This window comes from Dendrobates tinctorius, unplaced genomic scaffold, assembly GCF_039654945.1.
Source record: "Dendrobates tinctorius isolate UK_male_01 unplaced genomic scaffold, ASM3965494v1 ptg000011l, whole genome shotgun sequence".
In the NCBI taxonomy this organism is placed as follows: Eukaryota; Metazoa; Chordata; class Amphibia; order Anura; family Dendrobatidae; genus Dendrobates; species Dendrobates tinctorius.
In genome coordinates, this window is record NW_027361679.1 from 84974013 (window position 1) to 84999602 (window position 25590).

At 45.9% G+C, this 25590-nt stretch overlaps 1 protein-coding gene across 2 annotated transcripts in view; it reads right to left on the reverse strand.

The window, feature by feature from the left end:
- The window catches only part of ZAP70 (zeta chain of T cell receptor associated protein kinase 70), a 258830-nt gene that overhangs the window by 19999 nt on the left and 213241 nt on the right, over positions 1-25590 (reverse strand). For both annotated transcript variants that reach the window (XM_073544114.1, XM_073544107.1), the window contains one exon: positions 17262-17374. In XM_073544114.1, coding sequence (XP_073400215.1) covers positions 17262-17374 — 113 coding nt within the window. The remainder of the gene's footprint in view (positions 1-17261; positions 17375-25590) is intronic.

Here is a 25590-nt window from a genome sequence, read left to right on the forward strand (position 1 = left end):
GTCGTGCAGAGCTTTCTGAGGGACTATCCGGATCTTGATGCACTGCTGCACAAGGTTCGCCTAGAGTGTGCTCACTTGCGGCGTTCCAGCATGGCAAGATCGCGCATTGCATCTCTGCAATGCCGATTCCGCCTGCCAGAACATCGCATCATATGTGACCTCCCCACCAGGTGGAATTCAGCGTTACATATGTTGTAGCGGTTGTGTGAGCAGCAGGCAGCAGTAATGGAGTACCAGCTGCATCAGGCGCAAACAAGTCGCACTGTGCGCCGGACACACTTCACCACCACTGAGTGGGCCACTATGAGGGACATCTGCCAAGTTTTGCGTGCCTTCGATGACTCCACGCGGATGGCCAGTGCAGATGATGCACTAATCAGCATGACTGTCCCCCTCATCTGTCTGCTTCAAAAAACCTTACAAGCACTAAGTGAGGAGGTTTTTGAAGAGGTCGAGGATGACCAGTCAGAAATGCCATCTGCTTCTGGCAAGTCTGCGCAACGTGCTTCCACACAAAGGCCCAGGCAGGGGACACTTAGTGAGGAGGATGACGAGGAGTCAATGGAGGAGGAGGAACACATCTCTCCAGAGGAGGGAGGTACACAAGGCTCTAGTAGTCAGTGTGTACAGCGAGGGTGGGGTGATGCTGAGCAGGCAGAGATGCTGCCTCAAGCTGGGGACAGCGTTTCCGGTCCAGTTGGCAGTCTGCAGCACATGGTTGATTTCATGCTGCAGTGCTTGTTAAATGACCGCCGCATCGCCAACATTCTCCACACGGCTGATTATTGGGTGTACACCCTCCTAGATCCTTGCTACCGGGACAACTTACAAAGCCTCAAACCACAGTTGAACCGGGAGCGAAAAATGCGGGAGTACCAAGAAACACTTGTGCAGGCCATCATGTTCTCCATTCCCCATCATGTTGCTGGTAGTGCTTTTCAAAGCAGCCATGTGGGTAGAGGCAGTGGAGGAAGCTCTGCACAAAGAGGTAGCAGAGGCAGTGCCGCAGGACAAGGCAAGGCCAGTATGGCCCAAATGTGGAAAAGTTTTGTGGGACCGCCACAAACGGCTACACCATCACAGACGGCTCCAGTCAGCAGGAGGCAACGTTTCCGTCAGATGGTGACAGACTACTTGTCTTGCCCTGTTAGTGTTCTCCCAGATGGCTCTTCCCCGTTCAAGTATTGGGTCTCTAAGCTGGATACATGGCCAGAGCTTAGCCAGTATGCATTGGAGATGCTGGCTTGCCCAGCTGCCAGTGTATTATCGGAACGTGTCTTTAGTGCTGCAGGTGGTGTGGTAACAGACCGTCGCACACGACTATCCGCCGATAATGTTGACCGGCTTACTTTTCTGAAAATGAACAAGGCCTGGATCTCACCTGAATTTGCCAGTCCTCTTCCAGAATAAATAATTGGCTGGCAACAGGATCCAGGTCTCCTGTTGTGTTCATGTTTCTATGACCTGAACTTTATTTCCTGGGCTACAGCAACGCCCGTTGTTGCTCAGAAGTGCTGTCCACACAGACAAAACACTTGCTCATGTGTAAGTGGGGTTCGGTAACGTCAGCTGATCCCCTGCTGTGTGTACGGCAAACTCTCCTGCTGCCTACAACTTCTGACTACCTCTGATTTAATATATTCTCTGATTTGCCCTCTGTCTCCACTCTGTTTTGAGTATTTCCTCCGGCCTACAACACCGCCTGTTTCTGCTCTCAAGTGCCGTCTGCACAATCCACACTTGTTCCTGTGTTACCTGAGTCCTGTAACATCTGCTCATCTCCAGAGGTGAGCACGGCAATGTCTCCTGCTTTGTCTACATTCCCACTACTTGTAGTGGAAATGTGGACAGAGCAGGAGACGTTGCCTGACTCACCTCTAGGGAGAAGCTGCTGTTACAGAACCCCAGTAACACAGGAACAAGTGTGGGTTGTGCAGACGGCATTTCAGAGCAGCAACAGGCGTGGTTGGAAGCCAGAGGAAATACTCGAAACAGAGTGAAGACAGAGGCCTAATTGGAGTACGTTGACAGTTAGTAGTAGTCTAGAAACAATCGCAAACTGCCACCAAGTAGGACTCAGCCTACTACCTGATTTTCCCTGGGCTCCGACACCACCAATTGGTGCCCAGAAGTGCTGTCCGCACAGACAAAACACTCACTCATGTGTAAGTGGGGTTCGGTAACGTCAGCTGATCCCCTGCTGTGTGTATGGCAAAGTGTCCTGCTCCCTCCACAGTCAAACAACCTCAGCTTTACACCTGGCTCCTAGTAGGCCTCGGCCTGCACCCTGATTGTCCCTGGGCTCCAACAACGCCAGTTGGTGCTCGGAAGTGCTGTCCACACAGAAAAACACACTCGTTCATGTGAAAGTGGGGTTCGGTAATGTCAGCTGATCCCCTGCTGTGTGGAGGGCAAAGTGCTGCTGCCTCCAAATTCAAACAACGTCTTATCTTAAACTGCCTCCAAGTGGGCCTCAGCCTACAAAATGACTATCCCTGGGCTCCAACATCGTCAGTTGTTGCTCGGAAGTGCTGTCCACACAGAAAAACACACTTGTTCATGTGAAAGTGGTGTTCGGTAACGTCAGCTGATCCCCTGCTGTGTGAAGGGCAAAGTGCTGCTGCCTCCAAATTGTAACTACTTCAGATTTAAACATTCTCTGATTTGGCCTCTGTCTCCACTCTGTCTCTAGTATTTCCCCTGACCTCCAACACCGCCAGTTCCTGCTCACAGTTGCCGTCCACGCATTCCACACGTGTTCCTGTGTTACTGGGGTTCTGTAACGTCAGCAGATCCACCAATATGTGTCCGCCACTGTCTCCTGCGCTGTCCACCTTCCCACTGCAAGCGGTGGGAAAGTGGACAGAGCAGGAGACAGTGGCAGACACACATCAGGGGATCTGCTGACATTACAGAACCCCAGTAACACAGGAACACGTGTGGATTGGGCAGACGGCTGCTGTACGCATAAACTGGCGGTGTTGGTGGTCACGTGAAATCCTGGAAACAGAGTGGAGACAGATGCCTAATTGGAGCACGTTGACAGTCTGTTGTAGCCTACAAACAATCAAAAACTGCCACCAAGTATGCCTCGGCCTGCACCCTGATTGTCCCTGGGCTCCAACAACGCTAGTTGGTGCTCGGAAGTGCTGTCTAGAGTTGAGCGATACCGTCCGATACTTCAAAGTATCGGATCGGAATGGATCGGCCGATCTTAAAAAAAAGTATCGGTATCGCCGATTCCGATACCGGAAGTCCCATTCAAGTCTATGGGACTTCCGGTATCGGAATAAGAAAAACCCTGTTTTTGCCTTGTACAGCCTTTCTGGGGTCTGTACGGGCCTTTCGGGGGGCTGTGCCGGCCTGCCAGGGGGTCTGTGCAGGCTCCAGTGGTCTGTGCCGGCCTTCCGGTGGTCTGTGCAGGCTCCGGTGGTCTGTGCCGGCCTGCCAGGGGGCTGTGCCGGCCTGCCGGTGGTCTGTGCAGGCTCCGGTGGTCTGTGCCGGCCTGCCGGGGGGGCTGTGCCGGCCTGCCGGTGGTCTGTGCAGGCTCCGGTGGGCTGTGCCGGCCTGCCGGGGGGCTGTGCCGGCCTGCCGGTGGTCTGTGCAGGCTTCGGGGGTTGTGCAGGCATCGTCCGATGGGACTACAAGTCCCATCGGGCGATGCCTGCTACCATGACAGTGATTGACACATTAGCCAATGATGGGACAGTAGTAGTCACATCATCCGGCTATTGTGTTGAATGTAAAAAAAAAAAAAAAAAAAAAATTACATGCTACATACATGCTACATACATACAACATGCATACTACATACATGCTACATTCATACTACATACTACATACATGCTACATTCATACTACATATATACTACATGCAACATACATACTACATATATAGTACATGCATGCAACATGCATACTACATATATACTACATGCAACATACATACTACATATATACTACATGCATGCAACATGCATACTACATATATACTACATGCAACATACATACTACATATATACTACATGCATGCAACATGCATACTACATATATACTACATGCTACATACATACTACATATATGCTACATACATACTACATATATACTACATGCATGCTACATACATACTGCATGCTACATACATACTACATGCTACATACATACTACATATATGCTACATACATACTACATATATACTACATGCATGCTACATACATACTGCATGCTACATACATACTACATGCTACATACATACCACATATATACTACATACATACTACATGCATGCTACATGCTACATACATACCACATACATACTACATACATACTACATACATACTACATGCATGCTACATGCATGCTACATGTTACATACATAACACATATATACTACATGCATGCTACATACATACTACATGCTACATACATACCACATACATACTACATACATACTACATGCATGCTACATACATACTACATGCTACATACATACTACATATATACTACATGCATGCTACATACATACTACATGCTACATACATACTACATATATTCTACATGCATGCTACATACATACGACATACATACTACATGCATGCTACATACATACTACATGCTACATACATACCATATACATACTACATATATACTACATGCATGCTACATACATACTGCATGCTACATGCATGCTACATACATACTACATACATACTACATACATACCACATACTGTATATACTACATACATACTACATACAATACATTCATACAATACATACATAGACATACAGTACATATAACATAGAGTAACATACTTACCAATACTTGTCACATTGTTCCCCGAAGCCATTGTCTTTTACGGAATAAATATTAACATAACAAACCACAAAAATACTCACCCACGATCCAAAGCAGTCCACGAGTGTGTCCCACGACGATCTTGGGTAGAGAACTGCAGCATCAGCTGATGCTGCCGTTCTCTACGGGCTGCAGGAATCCAATGACGGAAGGTAGGTATCCTTCCGCACTGTATTCCTCCGCCACTTAAAAAAAAAAGTCCCTAGTCTCACTTTATGGTAAAAGCTGTGTGGGAATTTCCCACGCAGCAATGGCATAAAGTGAGACTAGGGACTTTTTTTTTTTTAAGTGGCGGAGGAATACAGTGCAGAAGGATACCTACCTTCCGTCATTGGATTCCTGCAGCCCGTAGAGAACGGCAGCATCAGCTGATGCTGTAGTTCTCTACCCAAGATCGTCGTGGGACACACTCGTGGACTGCTTCGGATCGTGGGTGAGTATTTTTGTGGTTTGTTATGTTAATATTTATTCCGTAAAAGACAATGGCTTCGGGGAACAATGTGACAAGTATTGGTAAGTATGTTACTCTATGTTATATGTACTGTATGTCTATGTATGTATTGTATGAATGTATTGTATGTAGTATGTATGTAGTATATATGTGGTATGTATGTAGCATGTAGTATGTATGTAGTATGTATGTAGCATGCATGTAGCATGCAGTATGTATGTAGCATGCATGTAGTATATATGTTTTATGTATGTAGCATGCATGTAGTATGTATGTAGTATGTATGTAGTATGTATGTGGTATGTATGTAGCATGCATGTAGTATGTATGTAGTATATATGTGGTATGTATGTAGTATGTATGTAGTATGTATGTAGCATGCAGTATGTATGTAGCATGCATGTAGTATATATGTAGTATGTATGTAGCATGTAGTATGTATGTAGCATGCATGTAGTATGTATGTAGTATGTATGTAGTATATATGTAGTATGTATGTAGCATGTAGTATGTATGTAGCATGCATGTAGTATATATGTAGTATGTATGTAGCATGTAGTATGTATGTAGAATGCATGTAGTATGTATGTAGTATGTATGTAGTATATATGTAGTATGTATGTAGCATGTAGTATGTATGTAGCATGCATGTAGTATATATGTGTTATGTATGTAGCATGCATGTAGTATGTATGTAGTATGTATGTAGCATGCATGTAGTATGTATGTAGTATATATGTGGTATGTATGTAGTATGTATGTAGTATATATGTAGTATGTATGTAGCATGTAGTATGTATGTAGCATGCATGTAGTATGTATGTAGTATGTATGTAGTATATATGTAGTATGTATGTAGCATGTAGTATGTATGTAGCATGCATGTAGTATATATGTAGTATGTATGTAGCATGTAGTATGTATGTAGCATGCATGTAGTATGTATGTAGTATGTATGTAGTATATATGTAGTATGTATGTAGCATGTAGTATGTATGTAGCATGCATGTAGTATATATGTGTTATGTATGTAGCATGCATGTAGTATGTATGTAGTATGTATGTAGTATGTATGTAGCATGCATGTAGTATGTATGTAGTATATATGTGGTATGTATGTAGTATGTATGTAGTATGTATGTAGTATGTATGTAGCATGCATGTAGTATGTATGTAGTATATATGTGGTATGTATGTAGTATGTATGTAGTATGTATGTAGCATGCAGTATGTATGTAGCATGCATGTAGTATATATGTAGTATGTATGTAGCATGTAGTATGTATGTAGCATGCATGTAGTATATATGTAGTATGTATGTAGCATGTAGTATGTATGTAGCGTGCATGTAGTACGTATGTAGTATGTATGTAGTATTTTTTTTTTTTTTTTTAACATTTAACACATTAGCCGGATGATGGGACTACTACTGTCCCATCATTGGCTAATGTGTCAATCACTGTCATGGTAGCAGGCATCGCCAGATGGGACTTATAGTCCCATCGGACGATGCTTGCACAGACCCCCGGACATCAGCACAGCCCCCCGGCAGGCCGGCACAGCCCCCCGGCAGGCCGGTACAGACCCCCACAGGGTGCACAGACCACCGGCAGGCCGGCACAGCCCCCCGGCAGGCCGGTACAGACCCCCACAGGGTGCACAGACCACCGGCAGGCCGGCACAGCCCCCCGGCAGGCCGGTACAGACCCCCACAGGGTGCACAGACCACCGGCAGGCCGGCACAGCCCCCCGGCAGGCCGGTACAGACCCCCACAGGGTGCACAGACCACCGGCAGGCCGGCACAGCCCCCCGGCAGGTCGGTACAGACCCCGGGCAGTCCACACAGCCCCCCGGCAGGCCGGCAGAGACCCCCGGAAGGCCCGAAATGACGGCGCATCATGATGCGCACACACCGCGCATCATGATGACGTCATTTCGGCTGTCAATCAACTTTGAACTTCCGATTCCGATGCCGACTTCCGATATTGAAAAAATATCGGAAGTCGGTATCGGAATTCCGATACAGCAAGTATCGGCCGATACCCGATACTTGCGGTATCGGAATGCTCAACACTAGTGCTGTCCACACAGAAAAACACACTCGTTCATGTGAAAGTGGGGGTGAGTAACGTCAGCTGATCCCCTGCTGTGTGGAGGGCAAAGTGTCCTGCTCCCTCCAAAGTCAAAATACCTCAGCTTTACACCTGGCTCCTAGTAGGCCTCGGCCTGCACCCTGATTGTCCCTGGCTTCCAACAACGCTAGTTGGTGCTCGGAAGTGCTGTCCACACAGAAAAACACACTTGTTCATGTGAAAGTGGGGGTCAGTAACGTCAGCTGATCCCCTGCTGTGTGGAGGGCAAAGTGTCCTGCTCCCTCCAAAGTCAAAATACCTCAGCTTTACACCTGGCTCCTAGTAGGCCTCGGTCTGCACCCTGATTGTCCCTGGGCTCCAACAACGCTAGTTGGTGCTCGTAAGTGCTGTCCACACAGAAAAACACACTCGTTCATGTGAAAGTGGGGGTCAGTAACGTCAGCTGATCCCCTGCTGTGTGGAGGGCAAAGTGTCCTGCTCCCTCCAAAGTCAAAATACCTCAGCTATACACCTGGCTCCTAGTAGGCCTCAGCCTGCACCCTGATTGTCCCTGGGCTCCAACAACGCTAGTTGGTGCTCGGAAGTGCTGTCCACACAGAAAAACACACTTGTTCATGTGAAAGTGGGGGTCAGCTATACAGAAAAACACACTTGTTCATGTGAAAGTGGGGGTCAGTAACGTCAGCTGATCCCCTGCTGTGTGGAGGGCAAAGTGTCCTGCTCCCTCCAAAGTCAAAATTCCTCAGCTTTACACCTGGCTCCTAGTAGGCCTCGGCCTGCACCCTGATTGTCCCTGGGCTCCAACAACGCTAGTTGGTGCTCGGAAGTGCTGTCCACACAGAAAAACACACTTGTTCATGTGAAAGTGGGGGTCAGTAACGTCAGCTGATCCCCTGCTGTGTGGAGGGCAAAGTGTCCTGCTCCCTCCAAAGTCAAAATACCTCAGCTATACACCCGGCTCCTAGTAGGCCTCGGCCTGCACCCTGATTGTCCCTGGGCTCCAACAACGCTAGTTGGTGCTCGGAAGTGCTGTCCACACAGAAAAACACACTTGTTCATGTAAAAGTGGGGGTCAGTAATGTCAGCTGATTCCCTGCTGTGTGGAGGGCAAAGTGCTGCTGCCTCCAAATTGTAACTACTTCGGATTTAAACATTCTCTGATTTGGCCTCTGTCTCCACTCTGTCTCTAGTATTTCTCCTGACCTCCAACACCGCCAGTTCCTGCTCACAGTTGCCGTCCACGCATTCCACACGTGTTCCTGTGTTACTGGGGTTCTGTAACGTCAGCAGATCCCCCAATATGTGTCCGCCACTATCTCCTGCGCTGTTCACCTTCCCACTACAAGCGGTGGGAATGTGGACAGAGCAGGAGACAGTGGCAGACACACATCAGGGGATCTGCTGACATTACAGAACCTCAGTAACACAGGAACACGTGTGAATTCGGCAGACGGCTGCTGTACGCATAAACTGGCGGTGTTGGTGGTCACGTAAAATCCTGGAAACAGAGAGGAGACAGATGCCTAATTGGAGCACATTGACAGTCTGTTGTAGCCTACAAACAATCAAAAACTGCCACCAAGTAGGCCTCGGCCTGCACCCTGATTGTCCCTGGGCTTCAACAACGCTAGTTGGTGCTCGGAAGTGCTGTCCACACAGAAAAACACACTCGTTCATGTGAAAGTGGGGGTCAGTAACGTCAGCTGATCCCCTGCTGTGTGGAGGGCAAAGTGTCCTGCTCCCTCCAAAGTCAAAATACCTCAGCTTTACACCTGGCTCCTAGTAGGCCTCGGCCTGCACCCTGATTGTCCCTGGGCTCCAACAACGCTAGTTGGTGCTCGGAAGTGCTGTCCACACAGAAAAACACACTTGTTCATGTGAAAGTGGGGGTTAGTAATGTCAGCTGATCCCCTGCTGTGTGGAGGGCAAAGTGCTGCTGCCTCCAAATTGTAACTACTTCAGATTTAAACATTCTCTGATTTGGCCTCTGTCTCCACTCTGTCTCTAGTATTTCCCCTGACCTCCAACACCGCCAGTTCCTGCTCACAGTTGCCGTCCACGCATTCCACACGTGTTCCTGTGTTCCTGGTGTTCTGTTACGTGAGCAGATCCCCCAATGTGTGTCCACCACTGTCTCCTGCACTGTCCACCTTCCCACTGCAAGCGGTGGGAATGTGGACAGAGCAGGAGACAGTGGCAGACACACATCAGGGGCTCTGCTGACATTACAGAACCCCAGTAAACCAGGAACACGTGTGGATTGGGTAGACGGCTGCTGTACGCATAAACTGGCAGTGTTGGTGGCCACGTGAAATCCTGGAAACAGAGTGGAGACAGATGCCTAATAGGAGCACGTTGACAGTCTGTTATAGCCTACAAACAATCAAAAACTGCCACCAAGTAGGCCTCGGCCTGCACCATGATTGTCCCTGGGCTCCAACAACGCCAGTTGGTGCTCGGCAGTGTCTTTGGCACGGGTACTAGGTAGTGCTCCTGCCTAGTAACCGTGGTCCAGCACCGTCAGCTGTTCCTCGGTAGTGCCATTGGCTCTTGTAGCTTTTGTTACCCATCTGGGTTCCAGCACCGTCAGCTGGTTCTCGGCAGTGTCTTTGGCACGGGTACTACCTGTTGCCCAGCCTGTTTTCAGCACGCCTGCTGTTTCCGGGTAGTGTCAAGGTCACTATGCCACCAATCCGTTGTCCTGTCATCTTGCGGCCGGGTTAGCCGACTCTACGGTGCCTGCAGTTTAGGTGACTCCTATGTGGGCTGCGGGAACTGGCACTGAAGCCTGGATCCGTAGTGCCAGTGGGACATGGACCCCCTGTAGGACTGTTGGTTTCGGTAACTGCGGCCAGCTTGCGGCCTGGCTACTTTGCTTTGAATGGGTACCTTCTGCTACCCACCCGGGTTCCAGCACTGTCTGCTGGTTCTCGCCACAGCCTTTGGCCTAGGAGCCTCCATCTCGGTATCCGAAGTCCAGCACCGTCAGCTGGTCCTTGGTAGTGCTTTTTAGCACAGGTACCTTCTGCTTAGTAACCGTGGTAGAGCACCGTCAGTTGGTCCTCGGTAGTGCCATTGGCTCTTGTTCCTTCTGCTACCCATCCGGGTGCCAGCACTGGCTGCTGGTTCTCGCCACAGCCTTTGGCCTAGGTGCCTCCATCTCGGTATCCGAGGTCCAGCACCGTCAGCTTGTCCTTGGTAGTGCTTTTTAGCACAGGTACCTTCTGCTTAGTAACCGTGGTCCAGCACCGTCAGTTGGTCCTCGGTAGTGCCATTGGCTCTTGTTCCTTCTGCTACCCATCCGGGTGCCAGCACTGGCTGCTGGTTCTCGCCACAGCCTTTGGCCTAGGTGCCTCCATCTCGGTATCCGAGGTCCAGCACCGTCAGCTGGTCCTTGGTAGTGCTTTTTAGCACAGGTACCTTCTGCTTAGTAACCGTGGTCCAGCACCGTCAGTTGGTCCTCGGTAGTGCCATTGGCTCTTGTTCCTTCTGCAACCCATCCGGGTGCCAGCACTGGCTGCTGGTTCTCGCCACAGCCTTTGGCCTAGGTGCCTCCATCTCGGTATCCGAGGTCCAGCACCGTCAGCTGGTCCTTGGTAGTGCTTTTTAGCACAGGTACCTTCTGCTTAGTAACCGTGGTCCAGCACCGTCAGTTGGTCCTCGGTAGTGCCATTGGCTCTTGTTCCTTCTGCTACCCATCCTGGTGCCAGCACTGTCTGCTGGTTCTCGCCAGTTTCTCAGCCTTCTTGTACCTTCTGCTACATTTCCAAGATCAAGCTTTTTGAAATTGTCTTTGGTAATCCTTATTGATCTCCATGACGACGACCCTGATGACGACGACCCTGAAGACCACACCAAAGAAGACCAGAAATATGACCCTAAATAATAAGACCAAGAGGACAAAGAACATGAAGACAACCACCAAGATACAGAACAAAAGACAGAAGAACAAGAAGCAGAAGAAGCAAAAGCAGAAGAACAGAAAGCAGAACAACATTAAGCATAAGACTAAAAATCAGCATAGAAGAAATCAAAATTATAAGCAGAAGAACACTAAGCAGTAAATGGGGGTGAGTCCGTTCCTCCTCGTGGTGCCCCTGGAAAATGCCTGCTGCTGCAGGCCAAACTGAACGCGGACAAATCCTGTTGTAAATCTTTAGTGACAGGCAGAACGTAAGGTGTAATCTTATAACTTTTATAGATAAGTACTACAGGAATGCCTGTCACCATAAGAAAATGAACACAAAGAAGAATAGGAAGAAGATGAAGAAATAGCATATTAAAATTAATAATAGCTGAATAAGAAGAATATGAAGAATGGAAAAAAAAAATTAATGGGAAGAAGATGAAGAAGAAGAAGATGAATAAGGTGAAGAAAAAGTTGATGAAAAAATGCTACTGCTGCGGATCATGAAGGAGAAAGTGTGGGAGAAGTACAAAAGAAGGTGAAGAGCATGGAAGTTGTGAAATATACATATCTGACAAAATATAAAAAAGGTTAACATAGTCAATATCTTTTTAACTCCGAACGTCTTGAAAAAAAAATTGGAATTAATGCTATGCCATGTGATTTGAATAAACCACTATGCCTTTAATGTCTCCTCCACCTCCCACAATACATTCTACATGATTCTTATTTGTTTTCAATTATGTAGAATTAGCCAACAAGGAAATAAAGGGCTTTTTTTAATTCCGATACCGGAAGTCCCATTGACTTGAATGGGACTTCTGGTATCGGAATCGGCGATACCTGATATTTTTTTCGTATCGGGCGATACCATACGATACGATATTTTTGGGTATCGAACGGTATCGCTCAGCACTAGTAAGGAATTAACTAAATAAATGACAGGAAACAAAGAGTCATCACAAATGGTACATTCTCTAAATGGGATATAGTCAGCAGTGGGGTATCACAGGGATCTGTGCTTGGACCAATTCGTTTTAACCTCTTTATTAATGACCTTGTGAATGGGATTGAGAGTAAAGTGTCAGTCTTAGCTGATGCCACCAAACTATGTAGGATGCTAAGATCTGATACTGCTATATTGCAAAACGATGTGAATAAGATATCTGAATTGGCAAACACTTGGCAAATGAGGTTTAACCCCTTAAGCCCCAAGGGTGGTTTGCACGTTAATGACCAGGCCAATTTTTACAATCTGACCACTGTCCCTTTATGAGGTAATAACTCTGAAACGCTTCCATGGATCCCGGTGATTCTGACATTGTTTTCTCATGACATATTGTACTTCATGTTAGTGGTAAAATTTCATTCAAATAACTTGCGTTTATTTTTGAAAAAAATGGAAATTTGGTGAAAATTTTGAAAATTTCGCAATTTTCCAACTTTGAATTTTTATGCCCTTAAATCACAGAGATGCGGCACACAAAAAACTTGATAAGTAACATTTCCCACATGTTTATTTTACATCAGCACAATTTTGGAACCAAAATTTTTTTTTGTTAGGAAGTTATAAGGGTTAAATTTGACCAGCGATTACTCATTTTTGCAACACCATTTTATTTTTACGGACCACATCACATTTGAAGCAACTTTGAGGGGTCTATATGATAGAAAATACCCAAAAGTGACACCATTCTAAAAACTGCACCCCTTAAGGTGCTCAAAACCACATTCAATAAGTGTATTAACCCGTTAGGTGCGTCACAGGAATTTTTTGAATATTTAAAAAAAAATGAACATTTAACTTTTTTTCACTAAAAAAATACTTCAGGTTCAATTTTTTTATTTTACTAAGGGTAACAGGAGAAATTGGACTGCAAAAGTTATTGTGCAATCTGTCCTGAGTACGTTGATACCTGATATGTCGGGGGAACCACTGTTTCGGCGCATGGCAGACCTCAGCAGGGAAGGAGCGCCGTTTGACTTTTTCAATGCAAAATTGGCTGGAATTCAGATCGGACGCCATGTCGCGTTTGGAGAGCCCCTGATGTACCTAAACAGTGGAAACCCCCCCAAGTGACCCCATTTTGGAAATTAGACCCCCCAAGGAACTTATCTAGATATGTGGTGAGAACTTTGAACCCACAAGGGCTTCACAGAAGTTTATAACGTACAGCGGTACAATTAAAAAATCATAATTTTTCCACAAAAATGATCTTTTCACCCCCAATTTTTATTTTTCCAAGGGTAACAGGACCCTAAAAGTTATTGTGCAATTTGTCCTGAGTGCGCTGATACCCCACATGTGGGGGTAAACCACTCTTTGGGCGCATGGCAGAGCTCGGAAGGGAAGCAGCGCCATTTGATGTTTTTGGCTGGAATTGAGATCGGACACCATGCCGTGTTTGGAAAGCCCCTGATGTACCAAAACAGTAGAAACCCCCCACAAATGACCCCATTTTGGAAAATAGACCCCCCAAGGAACTTATCAAGATGTGTGGTGAGCACTTTGAACCCCCAAGGGCTTCACAGAAGTTTATAATGCCCAGGCATGAAAATAAAAAAATCGTATTTTTTCCGCAAACATGATCAATTAGTCTCCAATTTTTTTATTTTCCCAAGGGTAACAGGAAAAATTGGACCCCAAAAGTTGTTGTACAATTTGTCCTGAGTACGCTGATACCTCATATGTGGGAGAAAACTACTGTATGGGCACACGTCGGGGCTCGGGAGGAAAGTAGTGACGTTTTGGAATGCAGACTTTGATGGATTGGTCTGCGGGTGTCTTGTGCGTTTGGCGAGCCCCTGATGTACCTAAACTATTGAAACTCCCCACAAGTGACCCCATTTTGGAAACTAGACCCCCCAACAGAACTTATCTAGATGTGTGGTGAGCACTTTGAACCCCCAAGTGCTTCACAGAAGTTTATAACACCTGGGCGTGAAAATAAAAAAATCATTTTTTTCCACAAAAATGATATTTTTGCCCCCAATTTTTTATTTTCCTAAGGGTAACAGGAGAAACTAGACCCCAAAAGTTGTTTTCCAATTTGTCCTGAGTATGCTGATATCCTATATGTGGGGGTAAAACACTGTTTGGGCGCATGGAAGAGCTTGGAAGGGAAGGAGCACCATTTGACTTTTTCAGCGCAGAATTGGCTGGAATTGAGATCAGACGCCATGTTGCATTTGGAGAGCACCTGATGTGCCCAAACAGTGGAAACCCCCCAATTATAACTCCAACCCTAAGCCCAACACACCCCTAACCCTAATCTGAGCCCTAACCCTAGCCCTTACCCTAGCCCTAACCCTAACCCTAGCCCTAGCCCTAACCCTAACCCTAGCCCTAACCCTAATGGGAAAATGGAAATAAATACATTTTTTTAATTTTATTATTTTTCCCTAACTAAGGGGGTGATAACGGGGGGTTTGATTGACTATTTATGGTGGTTTTTATGTTTGGCGGCTGTCGCACGCTAAAAGACGCTTTTTATTGTAAAAATAGTTTTTGCATCACCACATATTGAGAGCTATAATTTTTCCGTATTTTGACCCACTGAGTCATGTGAGGTCTTATTCTTTGCGGGACGAGTTGATGTTTTTATTGATACCATTTTCGGGCACGTGACATTTTTTGATCGCTTTTTATTCCGATTTTTGGGACACAGAATGAACAAAAACCAGCGTTTCATGAATTTCTTTTGGGGGGGTGCGTTTACACCGTTCCGCGTGCGGTAAAATTGATAAAGCGGTTTTATTCTTCGGGTCAGTGCGGTTACAGCGATACCTCATTTAGGTTTTTTTTATGTTTTGTCGGTTTTTTGCAATGAAAACAATTTTATATAAAAAATAATTATTTTTGCATCGCTTTATTCTGCGAGCTATAACTTTTTAATTTTTTTGCTGATGATGCTGTATGGTGGCTCATTTTTTTCTGGGACAAGATGATGTTTTCAGCGGTACCATGGATATTTATATGCGTCTTTTTGATCGCGCCTTATTGCACTTTTTGTTCGGTGGTATGATAATAAATCATTATTTTTTGCTTCGTTTTTTATTTTTATTTTTTAAGGGGTTCGCTAAGGGGGTTAACTAATGTGACAGTTTTATAGGGCGGGTCGTTACGGACGCGGCGATACCAAATATGTGTACTTTTATTGTTTTTTTTACTTTCAAAAAATGAATTTATTGGGGAATATTTTTTTTTTTTTTACTAATTTATTTAGCGATTTTTTTTAAAATTATTTTTTACACTTTTTTCTTTTACTTTATTACATAGTCCCAGGTGGGACATCACTGTCCTGTGACAGATCGCTGATCTGTAACATCACAGATCACTGTGACAGATCAGCAATCTGTCACAGGCAGTTCTGCAGACTTCCTCATGCCTGCGCTTTGCAGGCAGTGAGGAAGTCAGCTCCCTACAGGCTCCTGGAGGCCCCCATTGCCATCTTGGATCCGGGGGCCTGTAGGGAAGGAGTCCCCCGCAGCAGCGCTGCACATTGTGCTGCCGTGGGGGGCTCAGGGAAGCACGGAGGGAGCCCCATCCCTGCCGATGCTTCCCTTTAACCCCCGGTACACCGCAATCGTGTTTGATCGCGGTGTACAAGGGGTTAACGTGTCGTGGGCGGTCCGTGACCGCCCCTGACACATTGTGCCGGGTGTCATCTGTGATAATCAGCTGACACCCGGCCGCTGATCGCATTAGACGTACTATCCCGTCCTTGGGAATTAAGTCCCAGGGCACATGGATGGGATAGTACGTCTAATGGCAGAAAGGGGTTAATGTAGATAATGCACTTGAGATGGAGTAATCCTATTGCTGCATATACAGTATATTAAATGGGAGCATACTCGGGACTACAGAACAGGAGAAGGACTTGGGTTTTCTGGTTACAGAGAAGCTGAGCAGCAGTACTCAATGTCATGCAGTAGCTGCAAAAGCGAAAAAGATTTTAGGGTGTATAAAAAGAGAGATAAAATCCCACGATCCCAACGTATTGTTACCCCTCTATAAATCACTTGTGAGACCACATGACTTATTCCTTCCAAAGAGAATATTAAAGACCAGGGGGCATTCACTACAGGTGGAAGAAAGACAATTCCAACAGCTAAATAGGAAGGGGTTCTTTACAGTTAGAGCAGTCAGACTGTGGAATGCCTACCACAAGAGGTAGTAATCGCAAACAGTATGACAGCTTTTAGAAAAGGACCCGATGGTTTCCTCAATACAAATAACATTGCGGGATATAGTTAAAGGGAACCTGTCAGCAGTTTTGGCAGATATAAGATGTGGCCATTCTATTATGCTGTAGATAAGCCCCTGGTCCGACCTTAAAGATAAGAAAAATAAGTTTTAGTATACTCACCCAGTGGTTCAGTCCGGTCCAATTGGTGTCACACATCCGGGTCCGACGCCTCCCATCTTCTTGCGATGCCGCTCTCCTGTTGCTTCATCGCTTCCCGGCATTGCGCTTCTGCGCAGGCGTACTTATCTGCCCTGTTGAGGGCAGAGCAAAGTACCGCAGTGCACAGGCGCCAGGCCTCTCTGACGTTTCCCGACGCCTGCGAACTGCAGTACTTTGCTCTCCCATCAACAGGGCAGATAAGTGCGCCTGTGCAGGAGCACGATGCCAGGGAGCGATGAAGCAACAGGAGGGTGGCATCACAAGAAGATGGGAAGTGCTGGTTCCGGACCTGCGACACCCATCTTTCAGGTCAGACTCGGGTCTTATCTACAGCATTATAGAATGCTGTAGATAATCCCTGAAAGGCGGTAGCCGCATCTTATATTGGCCAAAACTGCTGACAGGTTCGCTTTAAATTAATGTCAAATGCATAACTGGTGGAGAAATGTTGAACTTGATGGACCTAGGTCTTTTTTCAATCTATAAAACTATTAAAATTAAATTTAAAAACAATTTATCATGCAGAATTTATGTGATTTCTTACTTGATGGTCCAGCAATCCAGCATAAGTTCATACATTTCTTTAGGACACTCTGTGGGACATGCTAAGCGCTCATTTCTCTCAATGAAACCCAGAACTTCTGTACCCTTTAATTTCTGTAAAGCAAAATGGATATTTTGTGAGTTACATCACTAATATATTAAGCTGAACAAGGCTAGAAATTGACTAAAAAGAAAAAGACAAACAGAGTAGCAGTGATAGAAATATGGGTTGATAACAGTGGACAGCAGCTTATTTACTTGTCATCTTTAGCAATTGGTATAACAGTTGCCACATTTAATTATTTACCGCACTTTTTACCTCATTGGCCAGGCCAAATTTTTCAAATCTGATCTGACCCTTTATGTGGTAAAAATCTGGAATGTTTCTGCATAACTCAGTGATTTTGAGACTGTGTTTTTATGACACATTGTTCTTTATGTTATTGATAAATATTGGTGAATATGATTTGCATTCATTATTATTATTAATCAATTAATTTTAATACCAAAAAAAATAGTTATGACACACAAGATAATAAATACCAGATATACAGCAGGGAAAAAAGTATTTAGTAAGCCACCAATTGTGCAAGTTCTCCCACTTAAAAAGATGAGAGGCCTGTAATTGACATCATAGGTAGATCACAACTATGAGAGCCAAAATGTGAAAACAAATCCAGAAAATCATTTTGTCTGATTTGGCAAAATTTATTTTTCAAATTATGGTGGAAAATAAGTATTTGGTCATCTAAAAACATGCAAGATTTCTGGCTCTCACAGACCTGTATCTTCTTCTTTAAGAGGCTCCTCTGTCCTCTACTCATTACCTGTAGTAATGGCACCTGTTTGAACTTGTTATCAGTATAAAAGACACCTGTCCACAACCGCAAAGAGTCACACTCCAAACTCCACTATGGTGATGACCAAAGAGCCGTCGAAGGACATCAGAAACAAAATTGCAGCCCTGCACCAGGCTGGGAAGACTGAATCTGCCATAGGCAAGCAGTTTGGTGTGATATAATCAACTGTGGGAGCAATAATAAGAAAATGGAAGACATACAAGACCACTGATAATCTCCCTCGATCTTGGGTTTCACGCAAGATCTCACCCGTGGGGTCAAAATGATCATAAGAACTGTGAGCAAAAATCCCAGAACCATACGGGGGACCTAGTGAATGACCTGCAAATAGCTGGGACCACCATAATAAAGGCTACCATCAGTAGCACTATGCCACCAGGGACTCAGATCCTGCAGTACCAGATGTGTCCCCCATGCTTAAGCCAGTACATGTCCGGGCCCATCTGAAGTTTGCTGGAGAGCATTTGTATTATCCAGAAGAGTATTGGCAGAATGTCATATGTTCTTATGAAACCAAAGTAGAACTGTTTGGTAGAAACAAAACTTGTCGTGTTTGGAGGAGATAGAATGCTGAGTTGCATCCAAAGAACACCATACCTACTGTGAAGCATGGGGTTGGCAACATCATGCTTTGGGGCTGTTTCTCTGCAAAGAGACCAGGATGACTGATCCGTGTACATGAAAGAATGAGTGTTCCATATATCGTGAGATTTTGAGTGCAAACCTCCTTCCATCAACAAGGGCATTGAAGATGAAACATGGATGGGTCTTTCAGCATAGTAAAGATCCCTAGCACACCACCAGGGCAATGAAGGAGTGACTTCGTAAGAAGCATATGAATGTCCTGGAGTGGCCTAGCCAGTCTACAGATCTCAACCCCATAGAAACCCTTTGGAGGGATTTGAAAATCTGTGTTGCCCAGCGACAGGCCCAAAACACCACTGCATGGAGGAATTGGCAAACATACCACCAACGTTGTGTGCCAACCTTGTGAAGACTTACAGAAAATGTTTGACTTCTGTCATTGCCAATAAAGGATATATAACAAAATATTGAGATGAACTTTTGTAATGACCAAATACTTATTTTCCACCATAATTTGAAAAATAAATCTTGCCAAATCAGTCAAGGTGATTTTCTGGATTTGCTTTCTCATTTTGACTCTCTTAGTTGTGGTCTACCTATGATGTCAATTACAGGCCTCTCATCTTTTTAAGTGGGAGAACTTGCACAATTGGTGGCTGACTAAATACTTTTTCCCCCACTGTATTTGAGTATAAACCGACCCGAGTATAAGCCGAGGCACCTAATTTTACCACAAAAAACGGGGAAAATTTATTGACTTGAGTATAAGAATAGGGTGGGAAATGCAGCTTCTACTGATAACTGCTCCATACAAAATACACCCCATATAATGCTCAAGATAGGCCCCATAAGATGCTCCATACAAAATATGCCCCATATAATGCTCTATAATGTGTGATGGGTATATGGGCACGGGACTATGGGATGGCGGATATGTATATGGGCACGGGACTATGGGATGGAGGATGTGTGATGGGTATATGGGCACTGGACTATGGGATGGAGGATATGTATGATGGGTATATGAGCACGGGACTATGGGATGGCGGATATGTATGATGGGTATATGGGCACGGGACTAGGATATGTAAGATGGGTATATGGGCAAGGGACTATGAGATGAAGGACGTGTGATGGTATATGGGCACTCGACTATGGGATGGCGGATATGTATGATGGGTATATGGGCACGGGACTATGGGATGGAGGATATGTATGATGGGTATATGGGCATGGGACTATGGGATGGAGGATATGTATGATTGGTATATGGGCATGGGACTATGGGATGGAGGATATGTATGATGGGTATATGGGCACGGGACTATAGGATGGAGGATATGTATGATGGGTATATGGGCATGGGCCTATGGGATGGAGGATGTGTGATGGGTTTATGGGCACGGGACTATGGGATGGCGGATATGTATATGGGCACGGGACTATGGGATGGAGGATGTGTGATGAGTATATGGGCACTGGACTATGGGATGGAGGATATGTATGATGGGTATATGGGCATTGGACTATGGGATGGAGGATATGTATGATGGATATATGGGCACGGGACTATGGGATGGAGGATATGTATGATGGGTATATGGGCATGTGACTATGGGATGGAGGATATGTATGATGGGTATATGGGCACGGGCCTATGGGATGGAGGATGTGTGATGGGTATATGGGCATGGGACTATGGGATGGCGGATATGTATATGGGCACGGGACTATGGGATGGAGAATATGTATGATGAGTATATGGGCACAGGCCTATGGGAATATGTATATGGGCACGGGACTATGGGATGGAGAATATGTATTATGGGTATATGGGCATGGGACTATGGGATGGAGAATATGTATGATGAGTATATGGGCACAGGCCTATGGGATCATGGATATGTATGATGGGTATATGGGCACGGGTCTATGGGATGGAGGATAATTATAATTTGCTATAACTAACCACAGTTAGTTACTATGCCCAGGCAGCGCCGATCTCTTCAGCTAGTGCTCTATAAAGTTCATGATGGGCCCCATAAGATGCTCCATAAAGTTCAAGATGGGTCCCATAAGATGCTCCATAAAGGATGGGGCCCATAAGATGCCCAATAAAGTTCATGATGACCCCATATAATGCTCCATAAAGTTCATGATGGGTCCCATAAGATGCCCATATAATGCACAGTTTATGCTGATCCCCATATACTCTATATTGCTGCTGCAAAAAGGAAATACTCACTTCTCATCGCTGACCTTTGCTACTCAGCATTGCCATCTCTCTGCACTGACTGTTCAGGCAAAGGGCACACACTAAGCACGTCATCGTGCCCACTGGCCTGAACATCACAGTCAGAGGGCGCGGGTGACATTGCAGCGGTGGACGGCGGAGAGGTGAATATCGCAAGTACCGGGGGCCTGAGCAAGCAGCGGCACAGGCACCTGGCCCCCATAGCGCGCCGGGTTCCCCGCCTTCTCAGCACTTGCCCCGGTGCTAACGCCGACTGCTGGCCCTGTCAGCAGTCACCGGGACACTGACAGAGGCTGCAAGCATGCGCAGATGATCAGGAGAGACCGAGGAACACCCGTACTGCAGCAGAGAACAAGTAACTGGGACCATGACTTGAGTATACGCCGAGGGAGGTCTTTTTCAGCAAAAAAAAATGTGCTGAAAAACTTTGCTTATACACGAGTATATATGGTAAATAACATTTACCACATGTCTACTTTACATCAGCATCATTTTTTTAAAAAATGTCCTTTATTTCTTTGGATGTTAGAAGGCTTAGAAGTTTAGTAGCAATTTTTCATTTTTTAATTATCGCATTTTTCGGACTAGAAGAAGCACTTTTTTCCTCCCAAAATGTGAAGGAAAATGGGGGTGCCTCTTATAGTCTGGATGTACCAGCTTTGACTGTGGTGGGGAGGTGGGGGAGCGGTTTCGGCAGCGCAGCGGGTCACAGAGGCAGGAGTCAGCAGCTGCGGCTAAGTCCTGTGCCTGCTGCTAAAGAAAAATGAATATTCACTGCATTCCACGCCCATAGGAGGGTAGGGCAATGAATATTCATTCCATTCATCCTGGTATGATTGGTCCCATCCTTATTCTGGTATGATTGGCCACATCCCGTTCCTGGCATGATTGGCCCCATCCCAGTCCTGGTATGATTAGTCCCATACTTATCCTGGTATGACTGACCCCATCCCTTTCCTGGTATGCATGGCCCATCAGAAAAGATTAAAAAAAAAAAAAAAAAGCCATTACACTTACCTTCCTCCGCTCCCTCGTAGTGTCCTGCTCCATTGCCAGCAGCTGCAGGGATGTCATGCACTGCTCACAAGCAAAGCACAACGACCGGAATACTCACCAGGACTGTTCATCGCATAGAGCAGTGAGTATTCATTGCTCTTCAATATTCAGTATTCATTCAGAAATTAATATTCTGAATATTCATTTCTCTTACATATCGGCACATGAGGCCGCCAGCAGCAGCAGCAGGAAGCCGGTGGCTGCCACTGCACGCTACTGAAGAGCAATGAATACTCATTGCTCTCTGCGATAAACAGTCCTGGTGAGTATTCCGGACGCTGTGCTTGGCTTGTGAGCAGTGCATTACGTCCCTGCCATTCGCTGCTTACAAACATAAAGCAGTTGCTGGCATGTGAGCAGGACACTGCGAGGGAGCGGAGGAAGGTAAATGTAATGGTTTGTTTTTTTTAATAATTTCTGATGGCTGCATGCATACCAGGAATGGGATGGGGCCAATCATACCAGGAACGGAATGGGGTCAATCATACCAAGATAAGGATGGGACCAATCATAAAAGGACTGGGATGGGGCCAATCATACCAGGATAAGGATGGGGCCATGCAAACCAGGACCAGGATGGGGCCAATCTTACCAGGATAAGCATAGGATCATGCATACCAGGACTGGGATGGGGCCAATCATACCAGGATAAGGATGGGGCCCCTGCTTAACAGGATAGGGATTGGGCCATGCATACTTGAATGAGATGGGGACCCTGCAAACCATTATAGGGATGAGGGCAATCATTCCTGACAGGATAAGGATGAGGTGGACAATTCCTACCAAGATAGGGATGAGGGGACAATGTATACCAGGATAGGAATGAGGGGACATGTGGATCAGGATGGGGATGAGGGGACCATATTTACCAGGATAGGAGACATTAAGTACAGAATTGACCACAATTTTGCTTCAGTTCTTTTTCCCCTAATTTCCTCCACTAAAACCTAAGTGCGTCTTATAGTACGAAAAATATGGTAAATCTAAAAAACATCAAAACCTATTGTCACAATCTATTTTTGGATCTGTCAGATTCTGGATTCTCTGATATAAACTTTTTTCCTTGCTGGAAGCTGTGTTCAGGTGCCTTACTCTGCAGTCCTGTGCATGACTGCAGGGGAAGCTAAGTGTTGTATCGGGTGTCGGCCATCCTCGGCCCGGGGACTTACCAGCTGGAGTTACCCCCAGTAATGCCCATATACAACTCATTCCCCAGATCGGCGCTCTGGAGATTTGTGGCACCTCCGGAGCATACGTTATTGTCACTTCCATCAGTCCGCGTTTGCCATAAACCTGAGAGTCAGGTGGTGGCTGAGGTGAACTCTGGTGGATCTAGGCGCCCTCACTGTAGGTGGTTCTCTGGTGAGGTGAAGTGTTGAGGGTCCAGAGGCCCCTCATTGAAGGAGGGGTACTGTCACAATCCATTTTTGGATCTGGCAGATTCTGGATTCTCTGATATAAACTTTTTTTCCTTTCAGGCCATCGGAGGTTAATATCAGTTTTTACCCCCGGTGGCCGCTGGTGTTACTACATGTTTAGTCTGTTGGTGGAGACCACTCCCTCCTTCCTATATAAGGTCACCTGGTACACCAGCTGACTGTTGGTAATAGCATGTCCTTTGCAAACCAACCTTTGAGAAGAGAGGCGCTATCTGGAGCTGTGCTTTTTGCAGCCTATCTGAAGCAGTGGTTTTCCTGCTGGAATCTGTGTTCGGGTGCCTTACTCAGCTTCCTCTGCAGTCATGCACAGGACTGCAAAGTGTTGTTTGGTTTTCCCTGTCTGTTATTTTCCTTGGTGTTTTATTAGTACAGCGGTGGGACCAGTGTCCGCACTTGCCAGTTCCCTATTAAGGGATAGGTGCAAGGCCAGTGAGGGACTGAGGTATCCTGGTCGGCGACAGGGTGAAAGAACCTGTATAGGGAATGTGAGGAGAGTTCAGGGCACTTCCTTAGGAGAGTGCAAGGGGTGTCCATTTCCCCGTTCCCTATTTGCAGGGCCCACCGTTGTAATTGTGTCCCTCGTGTCCCCTTGTTTGTCTTTGTTGGTTTTGTGCGACCGATCGTCGGGTCACATCACGCAGGGCCAGTCGCCCTGTGACACCTATATATTTGAGACCACTTTGATTTTAACAATATATATGTCAGATAACTTCCATATGCAAATTTCCTCTGCAGAGCGGAAGAGGACATGAAATGTATAGTGCTACGTGCAATCCTAAAAGTCACTATCGACCATTAAATGGGCCTTGCAAAGAGACAGGATAAAAGCCAAATCAGAATCTCAATTGGCAGACATGGTGTTTAGCGGTATTGCCCCTCGTCAGTGTGTAAGGATGTGGACCGGGCAGCGGGTACCTGTATTGAGCCGGGTCCGGAACTGTTGAGGCTGCATCCCATGTTGCCCAGGGGAAGAAATAGGGGACCAGACAGGCCCCATGACCCGGACGAGGGGGCATGTTTAAACCGGAAACAGAGCAGAAAGCATGCAAAGCAGCAGTCAGTTTCCTGCCGTTAGGGAGAGTGCAGGAATGTGAACAGCGCCCTCCGGACCCCAAACATCAGCACCGTGATGTTCTGAAGCCGACATGTCCTGGACATTCGGACAGGACGGTGAGATTAGAGAGTGTTGTGCTCCCGGCTGAGAGCAAGACCGCGCTCACGGAGAGAAACGAGGGACAGCTGCAGGACATTAAGTTGCAATCCCCACTGCTGGTCAGTGCGCTGCAGCACACACTTGACACCAGGATTTCTGCAGTTCTCTTTACTTTAGCTGCACAGGCTCATGGACTAGGAGTTCAGCGGTAAAACCAGTGCTGCCAGAAATTGGACCGTAATCTGTGGGACCCCATAACACTCTACTGTCCGTTGCCGGTACTACAACCCCCAACGGATCACCTGCCCCTGAGGACCTTAAAGACACGATAAATTTGATAACTGGACTGTTGTTACATTGCAATTTCTCCTTCTCAATTTAACCGTTTCTCCCTGGGAAGAGTTCCTCTATTGTTCCAATTAAATTAATTTGTTAAGCCTTGCTCTGCCTCCCTTGCATCACTGCATCCCGCAACCTATTTACAAGTGCAAAGTATGAGAACTGATTTGGCTAGATGATAGGCTGTGGACTGAAGGCTAAGGCTGGGGTCACACTGGCGACAAAAACGGAGAGTGCAATGCGATTAAAAAAAAAAAAAAATCGCATTGCACTCGTCCCAATGTTGATCTATGGGGCAGCTAACATCAGCCGATTTTTCCTCTGCCGTTTTCCTTGGTCCGAGACAATCACAGCCAATGCAAGTCTATGGGTGCGAGAAAAAAAAATCGGATTACAAAAGGACCAGAAGTGTGACTTGCGAGAAAATCGCACCCAGTGACCTTTAACAAAAGCCGGCAATTCATTTTGCAATACGGTAAAGGCTCACTGACATGTTTAATAAAGAAACGAAAGAATAGAATATAATATATATACATATATATATATATATATATATATACATACACACACATACTGCTATACGAACGCGACCCCAACCAGTTTTCCCACGAACTCCAAACCGACTCGTAGACCGACCAAGTACC